At 40.6% G+C, this 18,459-nt stretch overlaps 1 protein-coding gene across 2 annotated transcripts in view; it reads left to right on the top strand.

Moving 5' to 3' along the window:
• The window catches only part of LOC125013538 (syntaxin-1A-like), a 53,417-nt gene that overhangs the window by 21,321 nt on the left and 13,637 nt on the right, over window positions 1–18,459 (top strand). For both annotated transcript variants that reach the window (XM_047594314.1, XM_047594315.1), the window contains exons 4-5: window positions 15,981–16,055; window positions 18,240–18,313. In XM_047594314.1, the coding sequence (XP_047450270.1) occupies window positions 15,981–16,055; window positions 18,240–18,313 (149 nt within the window). The remainder of the gene's footprint in view (window positions 1–15,980; window positions 16,056–18,239; window positions 18,314–18,459) is intronic.

Here is an 18,459-nt window from a genome sequence, read left to right as displayed (position 1 = left end):
TCATGTCTTCAGGTCGTATGCTTGCCTGGAGTTTCTGGGCTAAACACGACTTCACTGGTAAAATCAGAAGGTATTAGTCTAGTACCAATATTAGGACAAGGATAGCACTCGTTATGACTTGAGTACAAGTAATGAAGCCTAGCAAGTGTCCAACTGGGTATGCCATGTCAATTACTTGGACAACAGTTTTAATTTACCCAGACTTCATAACTAACTCTGCTTGTGGGGGAGGGGCCATGTATGGGCTGCATGGGTCCACAGCATCTCCAGCAGCATAGGGCTGCCTGTGTAAATTTTGCCAGGAAGAAAAAAATATATATATCAGTGAACGCACCCGTGTATCAACCGCTACCGATACCATTAGGAAACGCAAATATCGGCCGATATATATATCGGTCGATCTCTAGTTTGTAGGGTATGCACCTGCCCAGACAATGTTACAATAACTAAGAAGTGATTAAATTCAATGGAGTCAATGATTTTAAATCAGCTGATCGGAGGTTAGACAAGACTCTCCAACTTAACCTAGAGTTGTTTTTTTCTTAAAATCCATCATGAATTAATTTATTGTTTCAGTCAGAGGATGCTACATACCATTAATGTTTAATACAGCAGTGACTCAGTAATGATTCAGAGAAGCTCTTAATGGAAGGTAGGAAAAAGTGAGAGGAAGCCAAATGTCACGGTTTTATGTGTTGTGCAGTGTTCAATGGCAGCAAAAAGCCTGACAATGGTGACAGTTTCCACTGAACAAAAGGAAGAAAAATGAGTCTATCGTTTGAAAGAAATTGAGGAAATATAGAACAATTTGTCAGAAAAGCAAAAAGCCTGGTCAGAGACGGAGACTGTAATAGAAGTCAGAGGACCTTGAAGACGTCGAGAGCTGTCCCCTCCAACAATCAGTCCTCTCTGTCCTTTGATGCTCTCACAGTAAAAACTCTCTTTGTCAGATTTTCTTCAATTTTCTGCTTTCTCTCTCCATTACTCTTTAGGCCTGTCTTTACCTCTTCAGCTTATGTGACCACCTTCTGCCATATTTCTGAGCTCCTCTGTCTACCCCTCGTCCACCCCACCCCCCCCAGCCACTCTCCACTTTGCTTTGGTTCAATCTGTGCTGGATACTACAATCCATCTTTCCTCCTGTCGTTCCGCTCCCCCATCCCTGTTCTCTCACACCTCTTCCCCTCTCATTTATGTCAGGGCATTGATCTAGGCCCCCGCTCTCACAAGGAGGATTTTACTCATACAAATAACACCTCCCAATCCCTGATTCCCTACCTCCCACCTGCCTGAAAAAGAATCGATCTGCTTTGAGCAGCGGGCATCAGATGAGCCCTTTAACCAGCCTGAACGAGCGGATGACAGAGCGGAGCAACATCAAGGCAAGGTGTTGTGCTTACGATACGAATTCTTCCACGAGTCGTGTCCTTTAGTACTTGAATCAATCCTCGGCGTGTGTGCCTGTCTGATAAATGCGAGAAATGCACATCAGTCAGCGGCTGAAGTAAATGTCAGGGTCGTTCATTACCAGGGAGGTCATTGTGTTCTTCCTTTTCAGACTGTTACATTGTGGCCTCTTGCGGGGACTAAAATAATCTGTATAATACATACGACAATCCTGTTTATTCGCAGTGTTGTGTGTTTATGCAACTTTTCTTCTATGAATCAAAATCATATTCTACTTTCTATCTATCTATCTAATGTCATGCCAGTGTGTAGCATATTAGCATGCTAATATTAGCATATTAACACTAATATGACGAACCAACGTAATTATGATTATGATGATAACCTCGTAGTAAAGATTCCTTTATAATTAGTTTTGTGTGTGAATATATAAGACCCACAATGTGTATAAAAAGCCTAAACACCCCTGATAAATCAACAGGTTGTTAAAGTAATCCAGCAAATATGGTTCAGAACTTTTGTATATTTATTTAACGCTGACAACCAAGGTAACACATTCCAAAGAAAATTTAGACTTTTTCTAGCCAGTATTCAGACTGTCTTTTTTTGTGTGTCTCCCTTTGCCTGCTGTGGCAACCGCCTGCAACGCTGACATTTCTGTGCTTCAGCGTTTTGCAGCGGACTGCGCCATCAAAACTAATTGCACAATGACATTTTTACGTGAAATCTCATGTTCTTCAGAAAAACGTTCTTCTCCCTCATATCCAGCGTGTCTCACAGCTTTTTCAGTCCGCTTTTTGCATTACAAGGATGTTCTTTTCACCCCTACGGTGATATTAACCTGCCGGAACTTCATCTTCCTATCATGAATGTCACTGAGATCGGCGCCGTGACTCGCGTGCGGCGTCATCACACCTTCCTTTATTTTTCCCTCGAGTCAGATACATAATCTCACACGCATTATAGTACTCTTAAGGCTTTCACGTCCTCGCGTAACATTGCGAGATTCATCACTTTAACATCACATCAGGACAGTTCCCGCAAACCCCGAACCGCTTCTCTTCCTCCACTTCTGCTGGCTGCGCTTCTGCGTTCGCTAACTGAGATGTTTCCTGAGGATTTCCACAGGGTTAATTCCAGCCCACCCGGAGCCCGTATTAATATGCGCACAGATACACACTCAGGCATCTCCTTTGTAATATTATTTTCGCCCTCGCGTCACACATTAATCTATATCAAGCCCTCCTAAATGAAGCATAGCAAATTTCCGCCAAATTGCAAGATTTATTTTCTTGGCTGGTGTTAAGGATGTGCGTATTTGTGTAGACTGTGCTCAGCAGCAGCGATGTAGTACAGTGATGATAGATTAGGTAATCATCAGATCATAATGTGTATTGAGCCTCATCTTATGCACACTCTTCTAACTCCAGGAAGAGAAGACCCAAATGCATTTTATATTTAGAAACCTGATTGAATTCACATTTTCCATTTAATAACGCCGTTATTAGTTTCAGTTTGTCGTGTTGCTTGCATACCCCACGCAGCCATGCTTCTCATTATTCTGATCGATGACACAGTGCCTGAAAGATTTTATGATGAAAAGTCAAAGGTCAGCGGTGATTGCTTTTTCCACAGGAGCATCCGTGACTTTTACACTCAGCAGCTCCCAGGAGAGGAGAGGTCTATAAGAAACTAAGGCCGTCTTTTTCAAGAGGTGGAGGTATTAAAACCTTTTGAAGGACTTGTTTAATAAACGGTGGAGTTTGGTTGTGTTGGAAAATGTGGTTTGTGAGACTGAGACGCTGTTGTTGTAGATGTTGGCCAGATAGTTGCTGCAGAGATAAGGAGTCTATAGTATTAGGTATTGAATTTGCACACCAACTCATTGTTCCTATTGTTGTAGTAGTGATAACTGCTTATTATTATTATTATTATTATTATTATTATTATTATTATTATTAATATCAGTCTAGTTATTATCAGTCTAGTATTACATCTTCATGTGCAGAATCTGGATGTCTAAATTCAAATATTTTACTGATCACTTTAAAATCAATCGGGGAGCTTGTAGATTACAGTATATGTTTAAAGAAAATATTTAAATTGGGTCAGTTTTCACACACACTTTATGTTGTTGTCAATACGAAATGCTATTTCAGTTTATTTAAACTATAGCTCTTCAACAAGGGGTCCACAACAGAGGTACTGCAGGGGGTGTTGCAAAATCTTTGATTGATGAGACATTTTTATATATTTTTTTAAATTTCCTCCCAAAAATTAAAATTTCTTTAAATGCACATTAACACGTATTCAACACGTATTCAACACATCTTCTGACTCCAATAAACGGAGTCAGAAGATGTGAATGTGATAAAAAATGAATATTTCAACCTGTGTATTATTTGAACAGCTTAATATTGAATGCAAAAAGATAATGATACTGTATGTTTATAAATAGCACTAGACTCTTGAGCTGAGTTTAATATAGAACACATATAGTAGTAGTAATAATAATCTCCCCACCAGTTTGGGGATCTTTGACCTGAAAAAGACCTGAGGACCTGAACATAAGACCAGATTTTGAAATGTCGGCTGTTGCTCTGACAGAGCAGAACTTACACCAGGGCCAGAGTTTGTGTATCCAGTAGGTATATAATTTTACAAGCCTGATATTAAATGAATCATTAACCTGAAACACCAGATGGGTCGTTTGGGTTTCAAAAAAAGGAAACACAATGCGCAATAACGCAGTGTGAAGACCTTTGGTTACAACCGGTCAGTATAGTTGGCATGTAGGTAGATGATCCTTGTTGTCTTTGTCAGAGTAATATCAAAGGCACGAATAGTCACTTCTTGCACTCGTAGCTGCAGACCAAACAACAGCGAGGTCCATGCCTTGCAGCCTGGCAAGATGAATTCTCAGGTGATAATCATCTCTTGAGAACCCAGCTGCCCCCGCAAGGTAATTAAATCACTGCAAGAAGCGGAAATACAGCACAGAGAAAAAAAAAAAGCTTTCTCAATTGTTTATCCACCACTGCACTGTTTGAGCTAAATCAATAATCGTTGTCCAAGATGACCCAAAGAGGTGGAATGCAGCCTGGACTGATGACCTGCTTACGGAAACGCACGCGTGCTGTGTACAGTTTCCCTTTGAGGGCGTTCAGGAGTCTAAAAAAAGAAGTTGTTTTGTGAAACTTTTACATCACACACAAGATACTCCACTTGTTTATTTGGCTGACACAAGCAGAAACGTGAGTGTTTAGTCCGCGATTTTGACGTTTGAAGTGTGGTTTATCACTCTATCGCAGACTCTTCGTGTAACACAGTTGTCTGGAAAAGCAGTTAATATCACACCTAGCTCCAGAAACGTGCACACTTAGCTAATTACCGTGAAACCGGCGTTTTTGTCTGGTGTGAAAAGTCACAAAAATCGTCAGTCACACAAATCCAGGCGTCACAATCAGGAGCTGCGTTAGAAGACACGGCAACCGCTTTGTCTGAAGTACACTGAGATCCATAAACCATTTGGACAGTGGCTGGAAACCTGAGCAGCAATTGTGGACCGCGATAAATAAAAAGACGGATCCCGAGCCACTTAATGCGGCTTCCTCATTTGTAGGTTGAGGCGTTTGGAGACAGGCGCCATGGTATCGCAAATAAATTTGAATATGGAGGTTCATTTTTAACCTTGCAGCATTTTTTGGTGAATAATTTATCACAGATTGTGACACCAGTGGAATGGCTTCAAATGTGTTTTCTCTCAGATCTCCTGGCTGCAGAGTTTTTGGATGAATCTTCACGTCGAACTCCACTTCTTATTAGCACACAAATTAATATAAACAGAGGGACCCGGTCCATCCGTCTCCGCATTTGCATTTTTACGACGAAATCAAAGGGACTTTAAAATATACTGGGAGGACGAGCGCTGTCATTGCTGGTACATATACATATTAACCACAGAATTTCTTTAAAATAAAACACTCGTCTGTAATTAGACGCAAAGAACCGGACTTTTAACTTTTAACTCCGACTGTTTTTCCAGCCACTTAGTGTTTACAACCTCTGACACCTCAGCCCCCGATTTCTAAAGAGCATCTTAACTCTGTCTCTTAAAAGTCCTCAGCTCGCAGAACTGGAGATCCTTGTTTTAATTGCTGCCTGTGTGAGTGTTACTATTTCTGGTGTCAGTTTTTTGGCTGAGTGTGCTCCCACGCTCAGGGTGCTGTTTGCCAAAGCTCCTCCATCCTCTACCAAAAATTTGAAAGTTCCCCCTGCTCTCCGCATTCCCTTTGTTCTTCGTCAGCTGTCTTTTTCTTTGTCTCACCGTCCCTTTTCCTTCCCTCTTCCATCTCCCCTGAGATGCATGAAGCTGATGTAGTGTTATAGCCACTAAAGAAATGGCTTTGAACTGTGCGATATACATTACGCGAAAGCGAGGTTAATGAGATGTCAGCGGCCGTGACCGAGGCTAAGGAGCAATAGAGACAGCGGCGGTCAAAGCTGGTCAGATAACTCATTCACATGGGGACAAATCCGTTTAACTGCCCTCCGTCCTCTTGAATTCTGAGCCTCAGAGTCTATGCGGGGGGTTACCGCTCTGATCTAGAGCGCGCTGTCAAATGCGGGGAGGCAGGATTAGGTTTCCGAAGTGACATCACCGTGTTAACTAGCAGTAACCCTGATATACTGTCCAGGAAGATGTTGCAAGCGAAGGAGAGGTCGTTAGGGAGGGGAAGGAGGGGGGTGTTGTTAGACATAATGAGGGTCTGCGCTCTGTGGTGAGTCGCGCCCAAAAAGAGATATTGTGTTTTACTTGAAGCAGGGGGCGTGTGTGACCAGGTTCACAGGTTCACAGGGATGCGGTTCATGCTCACATTCAGAAATAAATCACTCCACAGATTATTCATTGCGCACAATGTTGTTTGACTGAAAAGCGATGAAGCAGAATTAGACATATCTGTTTTTTTACTTCACATTTTTGTCAAAGTCTTCTTTTGATTTAGTGTTTTAGGTATCAACTAATGAGTCTCAAGCAGAGATGAGGAGTAGGCTGCAGAGGTCTGAGAACTTGAATTCCTTACTGAAGTGAATTTATCTGATTTCTTGCAACCTTTTGTACACCCTCAAAAAAAATATATGCTTTTTTACTCATATGCAATTAAAAGAACAATATAAACAGATTATATTATCTTTAGAGATATTTTTCTTTGTTTTTTTTTAGGTGTTTCTTGTGCTCAGAACTAGTTTTTATGACAAGTACTTAAGGCAGTGATGAATATCAGATACGGTAAAAAGCTAGCGGTGGTAGAGATGGGAGGAGATGCAGTATCTTTGCAAATCATTTCCAGACAACTCTCCGGGGAAATATTGATAATGTTGCATTGTGTTCCTCCTGTGACAGCAGCTACACATAATTAACTGTTGCACTTCTTTGTCAAAACAGTTACGAGAAAAAAATCTCACAGATTAGAAAAGTGTGGCTATGATAAAGAACAAACAAACAGGATTTTAAATACTAACACTTGCCAGCTATGTAAAAGTAGGAATGTTTATAACTCTCTCAGAGTTTAGTGGTCACACTTTATCTGTGCTGTCAGTTGGCCATTACCTTTGTCCATACAGTAGTCCTGCAGTAAAGCAAACGTCGGTAATGTTTTCGGGATGAGCTCACACTCTGTCTCTCTGAAACATCAGACACCTGGACTCTAGACGATCAATAAGCAGGGCAAACACACAAAGGACTGGTAATATATTTACAGAGGGAGCAGAGGGAGAAAGAGAGGCTGCGAGATGAAGAAAAAGATAAATGGCTGCAAGTCAGAGACTGGAATGGCAGCAATTGACCCTGCGTTAGAGAGGAGGAAACGGAAGCAGCTTGGTGTCTTGTCAGTGTCATGGTACCCTGCCACCAGAGCGACACACACACACACATACGTGTTGTGTCGTTGTAATAAAAGCGCCTGCGTTATCACGTTAAAAAAGCTTACTGCTGATTGTGGAGAGGAAACAGGGATGGTGTTCAGATATGAGTGGATAAATGCTGCTGCTGTAGAACCCAACTTAATGCAGGATTGAAGCTTAATGTAGGAAGGAAAGGAGCCAGACGTTCAGGATGTTTATCTTATGCAGTCCCGTTAATGTGCTTTCACCCATGTGTTTCAGATGAGTGATGTAGCGTTGGACGTGATCAGCAGACATAAAGGCCGGTAAATCAGATCTGCTGCGCTTTCAAAAGCACTTGAACTGATAACAAATGTCATGCTGAGACGCAAATGCATGACGTCTGCTTTCTTGACTGAACTTAACCGAGATGATGGTATAAAGCTGCGTGAGCTGTGCTACAGTTGATTTAATCGGCTAATAATATCGCTACTGCCAGGTGCCCGCTAACTTCGCTTGGCAAAAACACTGGAAACAGTTAGCATGGCGCAGTCCCAGCAGAACAAAATAGCACCGGTAAATCTCACTAATTAACACATTGTGTCTTGTTTGTTTAAGCTATAAAAAGAAAATAAAACAATAAAAAAAAAAAAAAAGTCAAATTACTATTTTGCTGTAGTAACGTGCCATGCAAGTTTTTTTTTGGTGAGGAACAGTTGCTCGGCAACCGACAGAGACTCCAGGAAGTTGCTCAAGAGTGCACTGGTCCACTTACCTCTCCCTAAAGCAGTGTTTTTAAAACAAAGGCTTTCTGGAAAAAAAAAGGTTATTCAAGGTGTTCAAACTTCTGCAAAGAAGAGGAAATCATTTTTCTTGAACCATTTCACTCTGTGGTTGCTGGTCGTCAGTGAAAACGGTTGTCGACTACACCACAGAAACTGTGAAGTTAGACATGTTAACGCTGCAAGACTGCAGGTGTGGTTTGAATGATGCTGTCTGTCTCATATGAAATGAGGTCCAATTAAAAAACACTGTAGTGGTTGATTTGGGGAGCTGTGGAGTAGTTGGTAGTCAGGGCTGTCCACTGCTCCACACACAAATGTGTGAACAAATTGATCAAACAGCAGGAGCAAATTAAGGGTTACAGATTATTTTTTTTATTTAATTAGATTGGTGACCTGATCCTCTTCCCTGTCACACATCATACTGACACTACAGCTCCACACAACTCAGCAACCTTTTCAATACGTGCAAAGTGTTTTAAGTTACTCATTTAGTTATGAATTGCTTTAAATTATGTATGTGTGCTTGTTAAGGTTGGATATTTTCTGCCAACAGATTCCTGAAGTCTTAAATGTTTATTTCCTATTGAGCGTCTTTAAGTGAAACTGGGAAGTGTTGAATGTGCTTGTGAATCATGGTGTGTTCAGATTTATCAAAAAATAGGTCAAATGAAGCCTAAGCAAAACTTGAGGTGAGGCCAGTATCAATATTTAGATTGAGATCTTTTTAATTTTTTTGTACGTAGACATTGATCTTTATACAGTACAGTGTGTAGTTTTTTATGGTAACGAAGATATCACATGTCGACGCTCTTCCATAATCAATATGGTGACACTGTTTCTGATTTACCTCAAATATAATATTTATTGCATTTTTTTCATATCAACACGGCTGCTTAACCGGTCTACCTCCAGTACCACAAGTCTGAAAATCTGTTCAGGATATTTGTTGCATTTAATGATCTCATGTGACTGATACATGCATTTTTCATGCACTTCCATTGATGGATTCCCTTGCACCATGTTAATATCCAGTTTCCTTCCAGCTTTGTGTCTCACGAGATCCATTAAAAGTTTTTTTTTCCCTCTAATTAGAAGCAATTGGTCTTGTGTTTGGGCTGCTATTTATAGATTTTTTTTACTATATTTTAACTTTTTCTTTTCATTGTCCTCAGGAAATAACAGACATTGAAACTGAAACTTAATTCACTGCAGCACTTGATATATCTTGCTATCAACCTGGCTCTTTGACTGGTCTGAAACCCGTTTGTTGCATTTAATTATCTTATAAGTAAAAGGCTAAAATGTTGTCAACATTACTCTTAAAAACAAATACATTTGTCACACAGCCATTGATTTCCTGCACTATTTATTTGATCTCATGTCCCCATGCTGGCCTTCTCCTAGCTTCCACACTTCCTCCGTTTCTCCTCGCTCTCCTTCCCTCTGTCACTTTGAAACAATCTGATGCCGGCGAGAGGACCGACTGCGCGCATCGCCATAGCAACACAGTCTTAATGATGGCAACAAGCGTGACCTGAAGATTCCATTTGAGAGCGTCTGGGAGAGGGATGGAGTGTGAAGCCACAGCTCAATTGACTCCTCAGCTTTGCCCTCTAATTTGCTTCCCTCTCACTTCTCCCTCTACTTATTCATCGGTGTCTGCACTCTTCCTCTTTCCTTCACGCAGCCAATAATGAGGCTGAATAGACACTTGATCGCGCAGGTTTGGCCTCCTCCGTTTGGTAGCCACGTGGAGGAAATCGAACACAACTCGTTAGCAGTTTTTTTTTTTTTTTTTTGCATTATTATCTCTGTGATGCTGGTGCCTGACCTCGTGTGAGCAGGTCACTGCGAGGTTGCTATGGTTAAGCGATAAGAGGAACGCTTCTTTACGCCTCTAGGAGTTTGTGAACTTCTGCACACATTTGTGCATGTGGACACTGAAAGTAAAATACATTGCAACGTATATTCCTTCCTAAACAGGCATTCTTGGATCTGTAATTGGTTACAGGTTTGTGTTTTCCTGCTGAAAATACGAAATAATCAGCTGCTAATAAGCCCAGTGAGCATGAACCTGCTTTAATAGCATCCTACTTTGCGTGTTTGTGTCCATCAGGTCTGTGACCCTGGCTCTGTGCCCTTCAATCTTCACGTGTCAGGTCTATTTTTGCTGGCCTAGCTCGCTTCTCTGACATCTGAACTCAGTATATGAATGCCTGCAGTTATAGAGACCCTTTACTTTTTTTTTTTTTTTAAGTTTCTGGTGCCTAAGCCCGCCAATAGAAGGAGGTAGGTATGGAGATAATCTTCATTCATTCACCTGCAGGGCTCCTCCACTCTCTGCCACATATTCTCTAAAGAGAATAGCCAAAGTACAGGTTTAGTGACAGCAGCTCTGCTTTAAGATCGGCCATATTGACATTTAAAAAGGAGCGATCAAAGAGAAAGTTACCCCCCCCCAACACCACTGCCCCCCGGTGATGACGATATGAAACTACTGACAATTGCCCAACGCTGTTATTGAGCAGCTCTCACTCTGCACACACAAACACACACACACAGACCACAGAGCCCTGTTTATTCATTTACCCTCAGGGCCTCAGCCCACCACCTTAGATCACTCTCTGACCCTGACAAGCTCAGTGTAAGCTGCATGCGCGTTGCCACCGGCTGCGCGATTATTGACAAGAGATGCAGTTTTATTCATATGGTATATGGTAATGTTGCGAATGTTTGTTTTAAAATTGCTTTCAAATAAAACTTCTTTTTCCTTTTCTGCATGTTTAGTTCTGTCTATAGAATTCCATATCCTTGTGCTTTAGGTACCTGATTTGATTATAGCTCATTTCCCCTGTAGCTGTCTGGTTAGATTGGCTCCTCCATACATCCTCCACCTATTTAATTTCTCTGCCGCACGCATTTTTTTTTTTTTTTGTCATCAACTGCTTGTGAAATTCATGCACCAGCTGAGATTCTATATAATTTTACAACATAGTCAATGAAAAACTGCGTTAGTCTGTCTTTGACTACTTCGTTACAGTTTCTGTGGCTCTTTGGTTCAGACTAAAGATGCTTAGCTTTAAAAAAAAAAAAGGTTCAGAAATGTGTTTATTGTATTTATTGAAAAGGCTAGACAATTTCCTGTTTTCCTGTTTTTACCAAATGTTACCCAAGGTGTAAAAATTGTACATTTTCAGTTGCACGCTTGGGAGGTTAGTAAGCCGTGTTTATTGGTGTGACTCACACAGTGTAAAAGTGTGGCTACTTTTTTCTTTTCTTTTACTCGTTAAAAAAAACAACAACAAAAAAAACAACATAATAATAATAATGTTAGTAGTACATGCATTTTACATCTACTTCCATTGCTGGAAACAAACAAACAAACAAACATTGAAACTGTACCAACACAGCGTATGTGCAGTTTGCTGCAGCACTTGATATATTTCGACATATAGATATCATTTCTGGTAATAATATTTTTTAAAAACATATGCAATCCACATAAATGATCCAGAGATCTGACCGACGATATGTGTTTCAGATATAATTCTCCGCCTTCAAATATTCAAACTCGCCTTCCTGGTGGCATCAGGAGGAGGAGGAGAAAGGAATTTTCTCACAGCGTAATCTTAATGTGTTGCTATCAAATAAATTCCCAAACCCTGAATAATACATTTTCCAGACCGTGCCTGCCTGGCCTTTACAGCTGGATGCGAAATGATCTAATTTGCTCCGTGAATGAGTCTCAAGTTATCAGCCAGCGCTCTGCATGTCCCCAGCTTTGTCACGCTGAGCTGTATGTACCACAGGCTGATGTGCGCTGATATGGAAGTACAGCTGTTAAGCAGATTAAAAGCTTGTAGTGATTCACTGATCAACGTGTAATAGGGTCACTATCTCTATCAAACTGTTATGGTTTTATGTTATCATACAAGCTGATTGGAGGATTTATCCCATCCTACTTGGTGGATATAAGCTCCTGATTAGGATATATATATATTATTAAGTGTCAATAAAATAAGAAAGCAGCCCTCCACTTTTTATTCTGTTTTGTTTTAACCTCATTATGCAGACCCTGGGGGCTGCCCTGACTGTTTTTAATCATCAAAGTGTGATATCTCAAACTGCCACGAAGAGCGCTCGTACATTATGTTTTCAGTGCAGCTGTAGTGGTGGAGATGACATGATTACCTCATAATTTAAGCTTCTTTCTTATAAAAAAAAAAAGTGCAAATATTATGTTTTAATAATTGAACATGTGCCACTGATTGAAGTCTTCCTCGTACTGTGTAATGAAATTATCCACTGGGGCCTTGTCTGTAATTGGGCGCAGATGTTTGCTAGTTTCAGTTCAGCAGGGCTATCGCTGCCTCCTATTCATCCACGGAATTTATTCAATTTTAAAGAAGCAGGTTGCAGGCAGACACCAGCTCATCGTGAAAAAGGTCTGTGGGCAGTTCAGACTGATCGAATTGGTTAATCTGAGTTACATTTAATGGCAATTTGTTGCTGTTCGCTGGCTTTCTGTGGCGTGTTAACATATGGAGATGAGATTTTCTTATGGCGTTAGGACGATAAATGAGTTTGTCGCTGCTTCCCAGTGTGCTAAAAAAAAAAGTGGCAATTAATGCTCCTGGGTAATTTGTGTGTAGGAGAGTGATTTTTCTTATTTTTTTCCCTTTCTATAGTGAAAATGAGCACTTTATTTCAGTCCTCTGAGTTAGCATTTATTTTGTTAAATAGAGTCAACTTTAATCTTGTCCTCCAGGTCAAATTTGACTTATACTGAATGTTTGACAAGGAGTGCATGTGCTGGGTTAAGTGGAGTACTTCCTGATGCAGGTTGCCCTCCTCCTGCATTTGGAAGTGTAAATATCCATTGTTCTGGAGAGGCCGACTACAGCAGTCCTTTGTCCTTCCAGTCCTACCGGAATGGGACGTGCTCTTTTTCTTGCTTGGTGAATGTAGGTTTTTAGTATGACACAAACACACTTCATATACAGCGGGTATAGCAATGGCATGTATGCCCAGACGCGTTCTCAGCATGCCTCTGCACATAAAAGCATGTTCAGAATGTGAATTTACACATAGATATACAACTAGCATCGCACTAGAAAGACACACACACACACACAGGCATGATGCTAGTTGTCTCTCTAGGCCGTCTTGCCTCCTTTGCCCAGTTTTGAATGGAGGAGACAGCCCACGTGGAGGGGTTGTCATCCTTGTACAGTATCAGTGACATGTCTGAGTAGCCTTTACCAAAAACCGACAGAGCAAAAGTTTCTACTGTTTCTGATTTCTTTGTTTGCAGCAGAGCTACTGAGACGCTACATCTAACGGACGTTTCATTTGCAACTACGTAAAGTATTTCCCCACATCTACAAAGAGATAAATGATATTAATTTAGTTCAATTTGGTTGTGGTGGTTCTTAATTATTCATCTATAGTGACAAAAAACAAAATGGCATCACTAACTGCTTCATATGTTCAGATGGAAGACATGCACAAAAATGCGACTGTAATTTAATAAACAGCAACTATTTTGTTGTATTGATATCTCGAGTTGGTTCGTCCTAATGAGGCTTGCACATCGGAAAAGTAATGATAATCTGTTTCCTCTGTTCCCATTTTCTGGACAGTCTCAGGAGAAGAAGTTCATTAGACATGATTGATGAACCATTTATATACACCAAAAGGAAGAGAATTTATTTTCTTTGCTGTGAATGGAGACAACCTTGAACAAGCTACAAATATTTCTCCCCACGAGCACAGTTTCTGAAGAAACAATCACATCTTTTATTAACGTTTTAGACGAGGCTCCGTTAATCCTTAAGGGTTTACAGCTAATTAGTTCGACCCGCAACGTTAAATTAAAATGTTGTCGTTTTTTCTTTTTTTCTTTTTTCTTTGAGAGCAGTTTCCGGTGTGCGATAACCTGAAGCCGTCTGAAAAATATAATTCAGCAGTAATGAGCGAGTTGACTCTTCTGTTTGTCATGAATATACATCACAACAGCACAAGATGTGACAGCAACTCTAGGAGTTATCCCTCAGCGTGGCTGCCCTTTGAAGTGAGCACTGATGAGAGAACTAATCATCTGTGTACAAGCAGTGGAATAATGTGTCTGTTTTATTCACAGATGGAGAATAGCACTTAAATAGAGCCAAATTAGTGACACGCATCAACATTGGCATCTGCTTTTGTACACCTGGAAAGCGCTGCTGCTGCTCCAGAACTGTTATACTTGTTGCACCAAAGGAGGCAAATCCTTCAACACACATTTTTCTAGCTAGCGACAAAACCACTAGTTTGTGGTGATCGGGTGTGTCTACATAATCTGTGGAATTCAACAACATTTAAACTTCCTGCTTGTTGCGCTTAATGACCTTAACTTTACAGTGCTTAAAACTAAACTAACTAAATCTTCATATTGCTTAAAACAATCCCCGTTTTAACAATTACTTGCCTTCTCACTTGTATTTAAATGTCGCTGTAAACACATTTTCCTACTGTGTGTGTGTGTATTTAGATGCCACTGTAGGGCCGTGCTTTTGGACTCTCATATTTGTGCAATCTGGGCGGTTTCCACTAGAGCATAGGTCTTTAGCAGGGGGTCCGTGACCCCTAGGGGGCCTGCGGAGGTACTGCAGGGGGGTTGCAAGATTGTGAAATCTTTGGTTTATTGGCCATTTTTTATATATATTTTTTTATTATTATTTTTTCCACCCACAATTGTCTTTAAATATACATCAATATAAATCCAACATATTTTAGTAAAGGAATAAATGGAGGCTGAAGACATTATCTTCCAGTTCCACTACACTAACTCAGTGATACAGGAGCTGTCTCAACATCACCGTTTCACACAGAGCACCACGCTAGCCAAGACCGTCAATCTAAACCTCCTGTACGCAGTAGGCCCCGCCCCTATCGCTGCTGAGCCAATCACAAGACCGCGTATTACAAGCTGACTGTCAGGTTCCCCGCAGGTTTCCCAGGGGAAATCCCCAGACTCACGCTGCAATATTAGCAGAAGAGGAGCTAACAGTGCAGCTCGCTACCATCAGCCAACTACTGAGGCCAAGATGGATCGCTACAAGAAAAAAGTTCACAAACACAGGAGTGATACAATCCAGCTCAAAAAGCACCGGTGGATATATACGTGTATCTTAATATTAAATGCAAAATGATAATGATCACGTACTATATATGGGCAAATTTGCAGTTTAATATAGAACACATATAGTAGGTAGGGGCTCACTTCTTAATCTCTCCATCAGTTTGGGATCCTTGGTCTGAAAAACGTTGAAGACTCCTGCACTTGAGAAAGCTTTCAGTATGAAGCAGAGGAGAGTTTGATGCCTGGATTAAAAATACATTTATCGTTTTTTACCTCAGGTTGTGCCGCCGTTCTCTGTGATTTCTCTTGCGGGCCGTGGTGGAGAAAATTGCAAATATCGGTTGCGTGTCCGGGAACGTGTGCGTTTGACTGCGGTGAGGGTCCTCTATTTACAAACCGAGATCGGGAAGAAGGATGGGTTTGCTCTGCTGGGGACTGCAGCTGATGAATTGTTTGTCCCTTCCGGGAGTGACACTTTGAATCATTCCCTGTGTGTCAGTATTGATTCTGTCTCTGTGAAACTCACTGGCGCACTGGCTGGTGTGCGTGGGTGAGTTAGCATGTGCAAGGGTGTGTTTATGTGGAGTTCAAATGAGTCCACTAATCTCTCCTCCTCGACTGTGTCCCAGTAGGTAGAGACGGTTGTCCATGAACCAGAGGGTTAGTGGTTGGACCCACGGCACGTGGCACGTGTGCTTATGTGAACAAGTGACTGTAACCAAAAAGTAGACAAGTGGGATATAAGTACAAACTATTTACCATTATTGTCCTCTCCTCCTCAGAAACTAAAGCTGAGCTTGAAGATCTAATGGCAGACATCAAGAAGCTGGCCAACAAAATACGCTCTAAATTAAAGAGTGAGTATAAGTTTTGTATTTTCTCCTTCTTTCACCATGACTGATGATTATTTTTTCATGTTTTTCTTTTAATGATTAAACTTTTAAATACTGACTCTTGTGAACAGAAGAATTAATGGTTTCTCAGAAAATCCCAGAAATTGGATATAGCAATATATATATATATTTTTTTTACTTAACTTTTTTCCGCAGTTACTTATCAGTTCCAGTATCAGTTCAGTCGCTCATGTATCTTCCATAATGTTTAATCATGCATAAGTCGAGCAAATATACTACATATTTTAAGGTTCCTGCTTTACTTTATGTCGCACTGAAGCCAAACGATTCTCCACATTTCTCACCGTTTCCTTATGCTGCACTTGATTAGTCCGTCAATCGAGAAAATAATTGTCAGCTCAGTCGAGAATGAAAAAAAAAATAATTGTGCGCCGCAGAAATCTGGGGTTTCAGTGTTATGACCCTGTTCATTACCGGCGCTCGCGATTGTTTTTCTAGCGGCCCCCTGGTTACGTTGTCAGGAGAACGAGAAGGAGAGCAAACTCTATAACATTTTGAAGCTGACAGACAGCAGCTCAGTTTACTCTCGTAGATTCTGTAGAGCAGTGGGCTGAGAGATTAGTGTCACTCACCACAGAGGTGGTGGCTGTGATTCATAGCCTGAGTGCTCACTGAGTTTTTTTTTTTTTTCTCACACTTTTGCACACGGACTAACTATTGAACACTAACATACTGTGTGCAGGCATAATGGATGTGCAGATGATCCCGTATCATACACCCAACAAGCACTAGAGGAGTCTTTGCTCATTTATCCTTACATTTTTGGGAAGCCTTTAATCTTCTTATTCTATGGTCATCCTCCCACCCTTTTTTCTCTCTTGACAGCCATGTCTTATGCCTGTTCTCGAATATTTCTCATTTCTGAAATACTTCTGTATCCACCGCATGAGTTATTCGCTGTAAAAGATCACCCTACTGTGACTCCCTGCCGGGCCCAGATGGTAGGAGTCAGGGATATAATATCTATAAACAGGATCTTACAGGAAAAAAAGAAGTACTTCAGAGCTGAGATCTGCAGGATAATCGCCCCTATTTCTCTTCTATCATGAATCCAGCCGCACACATACAGTATTTATTCATACATATATATATATATATACATTATTATTAATAAAATATATATACATAAATTAATATATATTATATATATATATATATATACAGTATGTACAGTGATACAAACAAAAGTGATGTCAGGCAGAAGAGTCCCTGCGTTACAGGCCTGTAACCGTGTCGACCTGGATCGTGTCGGCTTTTGCAACAACATATTTCATGGTCACGCTGCTTTCTGTGTGTTTCTGAGTGAGCAGCTTCTTCACTATCGAACGGCACCTTGACAAGGATCCTTACTTCATTATCATTAATCTCTGTTCAATTTTATTTGTGTAGAATCCAGACCAATCAATCAGCGACCAACTGCGGACCACTCACAACATCTTCTATGGGAAAACTCAATGTGTGAAAAGTGACTGAATGCATGCTTGAGCGTCACTCACTTTTATATTAGCAGCACAGATCACTTCATATTCATCACTTCACATTCTCCCATACCGTTTGAGAACCTCCTATAGGCGTGCTAGAGGTTTCATTAGCATACAGATATTTACTACGTCATTAATGTTTACAATATTAGAATCATTTAAAAAAACGTACTATGTGAAGCCAAAGAAATGTTTATACGGAGGACTGAAGGTACCTACTGTAACTACTGTGTTTGAGGTTATTCTGAGGGTTTAGTGAGAGCAGCTTGTATTTGCAAAGACACAGATTATCACAAATTCCATTTGCAGAGAAATTGTGATGTGGATGAGCAGGCTCCTACATCTCTGTATAATTCAGAAACTGGATGAGCCCTTTTTTAATTTGCGTTAGTACACCAGGCAGCAGCTCTTCTACAGTGAGAAAAAAATAAATAAAATTGATAATTATCTACCTCATCTACCTTGATGATTAACTTTTTACCATATTCCCAATGATTCACTTTTATTTGAGAGATTGTTTTCTTTTGTGCAATCACTGGTTCTGTTCTGTTTCTCTTGAACAACTAATGCCATGCCTTGGATTTTTCTTAAATTTTCATTGTCGCTCACTCTGTGTTCAAATGTTTGTGTGTCTGTTTGTGTCCAGGTATCCAGAATACCATTGAGCAAGAAGAGGGGCAGAACAGGTCTTCAGCTGACCTGAGGATACGTAAAACACAGGTACACTGCAGATGAATACTGCGTACTGCACGTACTACGCGCTGTATGCTGATTTTGGTCAATAGGAAAGAAAATCTTGCTTGTACTTACATTAACTTTGTGTCAACAGGAAGTGATAGAACATGCATGCAACTGCAATTAAACTC

The sequence above is a fragment of the Mugil cephalus genome, chromosome 9 (genome assembly GCF_022458985.1).
Source record: "Mugil cephalus isolate CIBA_MC_2020 chromosome 9, CIBA_Mcephalus_1.1, whole genome shotgun sequence".
NCBI classification, from domain to species: Eukaryota; Metazoa; Chordata; class Actinopteri; order Mugiliformes; family Mugilidae; genus Mugil; species Mugil cephalus.
This window is presented reverse-complemented; position numbering and strand designations above follow the sequence as displayed.